General features: G+C 43.1%; 1 protein-coding gene across 1 annotated transcript in view; it reads right to left on the bottom strand.

Annotated features, from left to right (window-relative positions):
* Positions 1–1,528: 1,528 nt before the first annotated feature.
* The window catches only part of LOC120030195 (serine incorporator 5-like), a 48,392-nt gene continuing 39,517 nt past the window's right edge, over positions 1,529–10,403 (bottom strand). Inside the window, exons 10-12 of the mRNA XM_038975577.1 lie at positions 10,101–10,137; positions 8,460–8,604; positions 1,529–2,228 (exon numbers count right to left, since the gene is read on the bottom strand). Of these exons, the coding sequence (XP_038831505.1) occupies positions 2,084–2,228; positions 8,460–8,604; positions 10,101–10,137 (327 nt within the window). The 3' untranslated portion in view covers positions 1,529–2,083. The remainder of the gene's footprint in view (positions 2,229–8,459; positions 8,605–10,100; positions 10,138–10,403) is intronic.

The following is a 10,403-nucleotide window of genomic DNA, read 5'->3' as shown; positions in this document are numbered from 1 at the left end:
ATGTTTTACACCAGGGTTCCAGTCAATTCAGCATCATTCAGTAAAGGGAAGTGGAATTCTACTTTTTTAATGGAAGCATTTAATTGTTTCATTGAAATTCCAATACCCTCCATGACATCCCTGAATGGATAATGAATTGACCCTAACCCTGTACACATCCTACCCTTCCAGACGGGTTAAATCCCTTCATAACAACGGCCGGGGTGAAGAAACTTCAGTCACAGTGGAAACGTTATGGCATAAATATGCATCAACAAACTCCTCAAACTGCTGGCTCATAGGGTTATCTGATTATTCTACTCAGCAAAGTCCACTGATATCTATCTCATCTGAAATCTAAGGGGGAAAAAGACATACATCTTAAACATCACAATTTTCAAGTTGTTTTTCTTCAACAAATACCAAATACCAATATATTAAACCAAAGTGTACATATTTCATATTAGTATCAAAAGGGTTATATACTGTAGGGTTGTGAGTATGAAAACAGAAAAGCATAATAGCTGAATGGTTTGGAGTTCTGGAGAATAGTTTCTTGCTCCCTGTCAGGCAAGTCTTGGTCTGGGTTTGTTCAGTCAATAACATCAACAACCAGTGTTGAGTAACCACCACTACACACTAAGGTCCCGGTTCACGGCCCATATCCCCCCTTCCCTTCTATTTTCACACACCCGAAAGGAGCTCTGTAGGTAACCCTTCATCAGCAACAGAGAGCACACCAAGCAAGTTTCCAGGGCCGAGAAGTTGGACGATTGTAGCTGTTATAGAGGGAGAAGGTACTCGGGTGAAAGACTGGAGCATGTCCGTTCCTTGTTTCTGAGATCTACCTTTGGCAAACGTTTTAAATCAAAATGTTGATTTTCCCCTCCATGATTGCAGCTCCCTTCATCAGTAGTGAGTCTCTGGTCCCACAGTCCTCTACCTGCCAGCCGGCGCTCTGCTAGTCAGAGAGGCTTATTTGGAAAACACAACACTGTACAATAAATGTGTGTGTACAAACGACTGGCATTTAAAGTTCTGGCTCAAAAGGAGCGTTGATATAATCGATCCTATTTACTCCTAACTAACACGTTTCACATGACTGTGACCTAAAGACAGGCAAATCAAATCAAAACAGCTTGTTTAATTGCATAGAACAAATATTCTACAAAAGGGTTCAATAACAAGCAAGCGGGGCCTCCCGAGTGGCGCAGTGGTCTAAGGCACTGCATCGCAGTGCTAGCTGTGCCACTAGAGATTCTGGGTTCAAGTCCAGGCTCTGTCGCAGCCGGCCGCGACTGGGAGACCCAGAGGGCGGCGCACAATTTGCCCAGCGTCGTCCGGGGTTAGGGGAGGGTTTGGTCGGCAGGGATGTCCTTGTCGCATCGCTCACTAGCGACTCCTGTGGCGGGCCGGGTGCAGTGCGTACGGTGTATCCTCCGACACATCAGTGAGGCTGGCTTCTGGGTTAAGTGGGCATTGTGTCAAGAAGCAGTGCGGCTTGGTTGGGTTGTGTTTCGGAGGACGCACGGCTCTCGACCTTCGCCTCTCCCGAGTCCGTACGGGAGTTGCAGCGAAGGGACAAGACTAACTACCAATTGGATACCACGAAATTGGGGAGAAAAAAGGGTAAAAAAAAATCTAAAAATAACAAGCAAGCTGATGTATGAGCCTGAGAAATGGAACTTCTCTTCATGGGAATAAAAGAATAACAGAGACAAGTATGGGAATCACACATGTAAGCAAACATGTAAACAGGGTTGAAATGATATTGGTGCTGGACACTCCCATAACAGAATCAGGGCACCACTATGACCATGGGGAGCCACATACATTATTGTATGAACATTGGTCCAGCCCATTGTTTTAGGCACCCCCAAGAGTCAAGCTATGAGTCCAACCTGAATGTAACCCCATACATCAATGATAGTAAAAATGAAAGACATCAACTGCCTTCCCGGCAACAATAGCTTAAAGTATTCATAACTGGTCAAAAATTCAATATAAAACACTAAAACATTAAAAACAAAAGGCAACACAAAAAACCCACGTAGAAAGCAGAAAATAATGTTGGGCTGTGTTTCGGTGTCTGCATGTGTGTGTGTTAGGCCTCGAAGCGTTTGGGGCAGACCATGGGGGCGAGCAGGGTCCACATGTAGAGGATGAGACAGACCCAGCAGGACGCCATCTTGATCCAGAACACAGACCAACTGCCATCCAGCAGCTTCTCTATCTTATGGTTGTCAAAGCTATGGGAAAACAAACATAGCATACTCTTAGCTTTACACAACATTTTAATTAGTGGAATAACTAAAGACACATTAAAGTTTCCCTAGTAACTCTACTACTAACTGGGACCTAGTTAAAGATTCCCCAGTAGGCTAACTCTTCTACGAACTGAAGCTATAATTAAAAATCCCCGGTAACTATTCTACTAACTGAAGCTATAATTAGAGTTCCACAGTAACTCTACTAGTAGTAAGAGTTTCCCCAGTAACTCTACTAGTAGTAAGGGTTTCCCCAGTAACTCTACTAGTAGTAAGGGTTTCCCCAGTAACTCTACTAGTAGTAAGGGTTTCCCCAGTAACTCTACTAGTAGTAAGAGTTTCCCCAGTAACTCTACTAGTAGTAAGAGTTTCCCCAGTAACTCTACTAGTAGTAAGGGTTTCCCCAGTAACTCTACTAGTAGTAAGGGTTTCCCCAGTAACTCTACTAGTAGTAAGGGTTTCCACAGTAACTCTACTAGTAGTAAGGGTTTCCCCAGTAACTCTACTAGTAGTAAGGGTTTCCCCAGTAACTCTACTAGTAGTAAGGGTTTCCACAGTAACTCTACTAGTAGTAAGGGTTTCCCCAGTAACTCTACTAGTAGTAAGAGTTTCCCCAGTAACTCTACTAGTAGTAAGAGTTTCCCCAGTAACTCTACTAGTAGTAAGGGTTTCCCCAGTAACTCTACTAGTAGTAAGGGTTTCCCCAGTAACTCTACTAGTAGTAAGGGTTTCCCCAGTAACTCTACTAGTAGTAAGAGTTTCCCCAGTAACTCTACTAGTAGTAAGAGTTTCCCCAGTAACTCTACTAGTAGTAAGAGTTTCCCCAGTAACTCTACTAGTAGTAAGAGTTTCCCCAGTAACTCTACTAGTAGTAAGAGTTTCCCCAGTAACTCTACTAGTAGTAAGAGTTTCCCCAGTAACTCTACTAGTAGTAAGGGTTTCCCCAGTAACTCTACTAGTAGTAAGGGTTTCCCCAGTAACTCTACTAGTAGTAAGGGTTTCCCCAGTAACTCTACTAGTAGTAAGAGTTTCCCCAGTAACTCTACTAGTAGTAAGGGTTTCCCCAGTAACTCTACTAGTAGTAAGGGTTTCCCCAGTAACTCTACTAGTAGTAAGAGTTTCCCCAGTAACTCTACTAGTAGTAAGAGTTTCCCCAGTAACTCTACTAGTAGTAAGGGTTTCCCCAGTAACTCTACTAGTAGTAAGGGTTTCCCCAGTAACTCTACTAGTAGTAAGAGTTTCCCCAGTAACTCTACTAGTAGTAAGGGTTTCCCCAGTAACTCTACTAGCAGTAAGAGTTTCCCCAGTAACTCTACTAGTAGTAAGAGTTTCCCCAGTAACTCTACTAGTAGTAAGGGTTTCCCCAGTAACTCTACTAGTAGTAAGGGTTTCCACAGTAACTCTACTAGTAGTAAGGGTTTCCACAGTAACTCTACTAGCAGTAAGAGTTTCCCCAGTAACTCTACTAGTAGTAAGAGTTTCCCCAGTAACTCTACTAGTAGTAAGAGTTTCCCCAGTAACTCTACTAGTAGTAAGGGTTTCCACAGTAACTCTACTAGTAGTAAGGGTTTCCCCAGTAACTCTACTAGTAGTAAGGGTTTCCCCAGTAACTCTACTAGTAGTAAGAGTTTCCCCAGTAACTCTACTAGTAGTAAGGGTTTCCCCAGTAACTCTACTAGTAGTAAGGGTTTCCCCAGTAACTCTACTAGTAGTAAGGGTTTCCCCAGTAACTCTACTAGTAGTAAGGGTTTCCCCAGTAACTCTACTAGTAGTAAGGGTTTCCCCAGTAACTCTACTAGTAGTAAGAGTTTCCCCAGTAACTCTACTAGTAGTAAGAGTTTCCCCAGTAACTCTACTAGTAGTAAGGGTTTCCCCAGTAACTCTACTAGTAGTAAGGGTTTCCCCAGTAACTCTACTAGTAGTAAGGGTTTCCCCAGTAACTCTACTAGTAGTAAGGGTTTCCACAGTAACTCTACTAGTAGTAAGGGTTTCCCCAGTAACTCTACTAGTAGTAAGGGTTTCCCCAGTAACTCTACTAGTAGTAAGAGTTTCCCCAGTAACTCTACTAGTAGTAAGGGTTTCCCCAGTAACTCTACTAGTAGTAAGGGTTTCCCCAGTAACTCTACTAGTAGTAAGAGTTTCCCCAGTAACTCTACTAGTAGTAAGAGTTTCCCCAGTAACTCTACTAGTAGTAAGGGTTTCCCCAGTAACTCTACTAGTAGTAAGGGTTTCCCCAGTAACTCTACTAGTAGTAAGGGTTTCCCCAGTAACTCTACTAGTAGTAAGAGTTTCCCCAGTAACTCTACTAGTAGTAAGAGTTTCCCCAGTAACTCTACTAGTAGTAAGAGTTTCCCCAGTAACTCTACTAGTAGTAAGGGTTTCCCCAGTAACTCTACTAGTAGTAAGAGTTTCCCCAGTAACTCTACTAGTAGTAAGAGTTTCCCCAGTAACTCTACTAGTAGTAAGAGTTTCCCCAGTAACTCTACTAGTAGTAAGGGTTTCCACAGTAACTCTACTAGTAGTAAGAGTTTCCCCAGTAACTCTACTAGTAGTAAGGGTTTCCCCAGTAACTCTACTAGTAGTAAGGGTTTCCCCAGTAACTCTACTAGTAGTAAGAATTTCCCCAGTAACTCTACTAGTAGTAAGAGTTTCCCCAGTAACTCTACTAGTAGTAAGAGTTTCCCCAGTAACTCTACTAGTAGTAAGGGTTTCCCCAGTAACTCTACTAGTAGTAAGAGTTTCCCCAGTAACTCTACTAGTAGTAAGGGTTTCCCCAGTAACTCTACTAGTAGTAAGAGTTTCCCCAGTAACTCTACTAGTAGTAAGGGTTTCCCCAGTAACTCTACTAGTAGTAAGGGTTTCCCCAGTAACTCTACTAGTAGTAAGAGTTTCCCCAGTAACTCTACTAGTAGTAAGGGTTTCCCCAGTAACTCTACTAGTAGTAAGAGTTTCCCCAGTAACTCTACTAGTAGTAAGGGTTTCCACAGTAACTCTACTAGTAGTAAGGGTTTCCCCAGTAACTCTACTAGTAGTAAGGGTTTCCCCAGTAACTCTACTAGTAGTAAGAGTTTCCCCAGTAACTCTACTAGTAGTAAGGGTTTCCCCAGTAACTCTACTAGTAGTAAGAGTTTCCCCAGTAACTCTACTAGTAGTAAGGGTTTCCCCAGTAACTCTACTAGTAGTAAGGGTTTCCCCAGTAACTCTACTAGTAGTAAGAGTTTCCCCAGTAACTCTACTAGTAGTAAGAGTTTCCCCAGTAACTCTACTAGTAGTAAGGGTTTCCCCAGTAACTCTACTAGTAGTAAGAGTTTCCCCAGTAACTCTACTAGTAGTAAGGGTTTCCCCAGTAACTCTACTAGTAGTAAGAGTTTCCCCAGTAACTCTACTAGTAGTAAGGGTTTCCACAGTAACTCTACTAGCAGTAAGAGTTTCCCCAGTAACTCTACTAGTAGTAAGAGTTTCCCCAGTAACTCTACTAGCAGTAAGGGTTTCCCCAGTAACTCTACTAGTAGTAAGGGTTTCCCCAGTAACTCTACTAGTAGTAAGGGTTTCCCCAGTAACTCTACTAGTAGTAAGGGTTTCCCCAGTAACTCTACTAGTAGTAAGGGTTTCCCCAGTAACTCTACTAGTAGTAAGGGTTTCCCCAGTAACTCTACTAGTAGTAAGGGTTTCCCCAGTAACTCTACTAGTAGTAAGGGTTTCCCCAGTAACTCTACTAGTAGTAACGGTTTCCCCAGTAACTCTACTAGTAGTAAGGGTTTCCCCAGTAACTCTACTAGTAGTAAGGGTTTCCCCAGTAACTCTACTAGCAGTAAGAGTTTCCCCAGTAACTCTACTAGTAGTAAGAGTTTCCCCAGTAACTCTACTAGTAGTAAGGGTTTCCCCAGTAACTCTACTAGCAGTAAGAGTTTCCCCAGTAACTCTACTAGTAGTAAGGGTTTCCACAGTAACTCTACTAGTAGTAAGAGTTTCCCCAGTAACTCTACTAGTAGTAAGGGTTTCCCCAGTAACTCTACTAGTAGTAAGGGTTTCCACAGTAACTCTACTAGTAGTAAGGGTTTCCCCAGTAACTCTACTAGTAGTAAGGGTTTCCCCAGTAACTCTACTAGCAGTAAGGGTTTCCCCAGTAACTCTACTAGCAGTAAGAGTTTCCCCAGTAACTCTACTAGTAGTAAGGGTTTCCCCAGTAACTCTACTAGTAGTAAGAGTTTCCCCAGTAACTCTACTAGTAGTAAGGGTTTCCCCAGTAACTCTACTAGTAGTAAGGGTTTCCCCAGTAACTCTACTAGTAGTAAGGGTTTCCCCAGTAACTCTACTAGTAGTAAGGGTTTCCCCAGTAACTCTACTAGTAGTAAGGGTTTCCCCAGTAACTCTACTAGTAGTAAGGGTTTCCCCAGTAACTCTACTAGTAGTAAGGGTTTCCCCAGTAACTCTACTAGTAGTAAGGGTTTCCCCAGTAACTCTACTAGCAGTAAGAGTTTCCCCAGTAACTCTACTAGTAGTAAGAGTTTCCCCAGTAACTCTACTAGTAGTAAGGGTTTCCCCAGTAACTCTACTAGTAGTAAGGGTTTCCCCAGTAACTCTACTAGTAGTAAGGGTTTCCCCAGTAACTCTACTAGTAGTAAGAGTTTCCCCAGTAACTCTACTAGCAGTAAGAGTTTCCCCAGTAACTCTACTAGCAGTAAGAGTTTCCCCAGTAACTCTACTAGTAGTAAGGGTTTCCCCAGTAACTCTACTAGTAGTAAGAGTTTCCCCAGTAACTCTACTAGCAGTAAGAGTTTCCCCAGTAACTCTACTAGTAGTAAGGGTTTCCCCAGTAACTCTACTAGTAGTAAGGGTTTCCCCAGTAACTCTACTAGTAGTAAGAGTTTCCCCAGTAACTCTACTAGTAGTAAGGGTTTCCCCAGTAACTCTACTAGTAGTAAGAGTTTCCCCAGTAACTCTACTAGTAGTAAGAGTTTCCCCAGTAACTCTACTAGTAGTAAGGGTTTCCCCAGTAACTCTACTATTAGTAAGGGTTTTCCCAGTAACTCTACTAGCAGTAAGAGTTTCCCCAGTAACTCTACTAGTAGTAAGAGTTTCCCCAGTAACTCTACTAGCAGTAAGGGTTTCCCCAGTAACTCTACTAGTAGTAAGGGTTTCCCCAGTAACTCTACTAGTAGTAAGGGTTTCCCCAGTAACTCTACTAGTAGTAAGGGTTTCCCCAGTAACTCTACTAGTAGTAAGGGTTTCCCCAGTAACTCTACTAGTAGTAAGGGTTTCCCCAGTAACTCTACTAGTAGTAAGGGTTTCCCCAGTAACTCTACTAGTAGTAAGGGTTTCCCCAGTAACTCTACTAGTAGTAAGGGTTTCCCCAGTAACTCTACTAGCAGTAAGAGTTTCCCCAGTAACTCTACTAGTAGTAAGAGTTTCCCCAGTAACTCTACTAGTAGTAAGGGTTTCCCCAGTAACTCTACTAGCAGTAAGAGTTTCCCCAGTAACTCTACTAGTAGTAAGAGTTTCCCCAGTAACTCTACTAGTAGTAAGGGTTTCCCCAGTAACTCTACTAGTAGTAAGGGTTTCCCCAGTAACTCTACTAGTAGTAAGAGTTTCCCCAGTAACTCTACTAGCAGTAAGAGTTTCCCCAGTAACTCTACTAGTAGTAAGGGTTTCCCCAGTAACTCTACTAGTAGTAAGAGTTTCCCCAGTAACTCTACTAGTAGTAAGAGTTTCCCCAGTAACTCTACTAGTAGTAAGAGTTTCCCCAGTAACTCTACTAGTAGTAAGGGTTTCCACAGTAACTCTACTAGTAGTAAGAGTTTCCCCAGTAACTCTACTAGTAGTAAGGGTTTCCCCAGTAACTCTACTAGTAGTAAGGGTTTCCCCAGTAACTCTACTAGTAGTAAGAGTTTCCCCAGTAACTCTACTAGTAGTAAGGGTTTCCACAGTAACTCTACTAGTAGTAAGAGTTTCCCCAGTAACTCTACTAGTAGTAAGGGTTTCCCCAGTAACTCTACTAGTAGTAAGGGTTTCCCCAGTAACTCTACTAGTAGTAAGGGTTTCCCCAGTAACTCTACTAGTAGTAAGAGTTTCCACAGTAACTCTACTAGTAGTAAGGGTTTCCACAGTAACTCTACTAGTAGTAAGGGTTTCCACAGTAACTATACTAGTAGTAAGGGTTTCCCCAGTAACTCTACTAGCAGCAAGAGTTTCCCCAGTAATTCTGCTACTTACTGGAACCAGTTTGTGACAGTCATCATGACATAGAGTGAACCCAGGAAGAAGACAAAGTGGAAGTAGGTGTAGCTGTAGATGGTTCCCTGTCTCTCATCATATAAAACATTTTGTCCTCCTCCAGTCTGCTCCTCATCATAGTCATCTGGACAACACAACCACAACAACACAGCAAAGTTATTACGACCTTACATCATAGTCACAACCACAACACCCCACCCCACCCCTGGTCTCGGTCTTCAGTATCTATGCGTCCTATCTGGTGCAATTCTCCTGTTTAATCTGGTGTCCTGTGTGATTTTAGCTATGCTCCCTCTAATTCTCCCATCCCTCTCTCTTTCTCTCTCTCCCCTCCTGGAGTACCTGAGCCCTAGGACCATGCCTCAGGACTACCTGGCCTGATGACTCCTGGCTGTCTCTGTCCCCAGTCCACCTGGTCATGCTGCTGATCCTATTTCTGCTGTTTTGCCTGTGGCGATGGAACCCTGATCTGTTCATCAGACGTGCTACCTTGTCCCGGACCTGTTGTTTTGACCTTCTCTCTCCCTATACCGCACCTGCTGTCTCGACTTCTGAATGCTCGGCTATGAAAAGCCAACTGACATTTACTCCTGGGGTGCTGACCTGTTGCACCCTCTATAACCAGTGCGATTATTATTTGACCCTGCTGGTCATCTAGGAACGTTTGAACATCTTGAAGAACGATCTGGCCTTAATGGCAATGTACTCTAATCATCTTCACCCGGCACAGCCAAAAGAGGACAGGCCACCCCACAGAGTCTGGTTCCTCTCTAGGTTTCTTCCTAGGTTCATGCCTGTCTAGGGAGTTTTTCATCTGTATTGCTTGCTGTTTGGGGTTTTAGGCTGGGTTTCTGTATAAGCACTTTGTGACGACTGCTGATGTAAAAAGGGCTTTATAAAGGCATTTAATTGATTGATCACAGCAACTTAATTACGACCTTACATCAGTCAACACAACCACAACACCACAGCAACATTACATATAACACTTATGATGAAAAGAAAACCTTTGTTAAAATCATTATAATCATCACGATAAACCCAGCTCTATCCAATAAAACTCTCACTAATATTCCTGTTTTCCTTCCTTTTTCCTGGTCTCTAACCTCTATATTTCTCTCTCTCCGCTTTGCAGGACAGGAAACTCTCTGAAAATCACTATGTCTACTGAGAAGGGCTTAAGTTTTTTTTAAATCCAATGTATTGTTCTTAACTGTACACTTGTTACTCCCCCTCCCCCCAGAATATCTGTATAATACATTCATAAATGAAGTGACATGCTCTGCACTGTTATTTCCCTGGCTGCAGTGCTGCTTTACCCCACCAGAGGGCAGCTGCAGCCTTCCCTCAGTTCTACTACTATCTGACTAGTCTATCTCCAACCACTAGTCATAGTCTCCTCCTGGTAACACTGACATAATTTCTGTTTACTGACCAATGCTGTTCCTGCATCTTTACTGTTACTATGTGTATGAGAGAATATACAAGAACACTGCCTGTTTCTGGTGGTGTTACAGTACTAGTACAGTAGTATACTGATGGAGATGGTATTTTATACAAAAAGCAGTGAGAGAAGGAGAAAGAGAAAGAGAGGGAGAGGAAGGATATGTTTGTGTTTACCTGTGTCATCTCCAAAGCAGAAACAGCAGCGCGCTCTCTGCCGGAGAGAGGTGAGTTAGTACTTGTACAGGAATGTATCAACTAATCAACTATACATAGCCCTTTCACTAAACACACACGTGCACACCAGAGCATGTGAGCCGAGCTGGAGCGGAGCGAGGAGCGGAGTGTGCCCAATTCGACTGGAGCCCAGTAGCACTCACTTCACTTCACGAGCTCAGGGCATTCCTGGCCCAGCATGCATTTGTAGTCTACTTGTCTGCTGCCATAGCCCCTTGCTTTAGCTACTGTCATGGAGTTCGC

Source organism: Salvelinus namaycush, chromosome 1 (genome assembly GCF_016432855.1).
Source record: "Salvelinus namaycush isolate Seneca chromosome 1, SaNama_1.0, whole genome shotgun sequence".
Taxonomy (NCBI): domain Eukaryota; kingdom Metazoa; phylum Chordata; class Actinopteri; order Salmoniformes; family Salmonidae; genus Salvelinus; species Salvelinus namaycush.
Note: the sequence above shows the minus strand (reverse complement) of the source record. Positions and strands in the feature narration are given on the sequence as shown.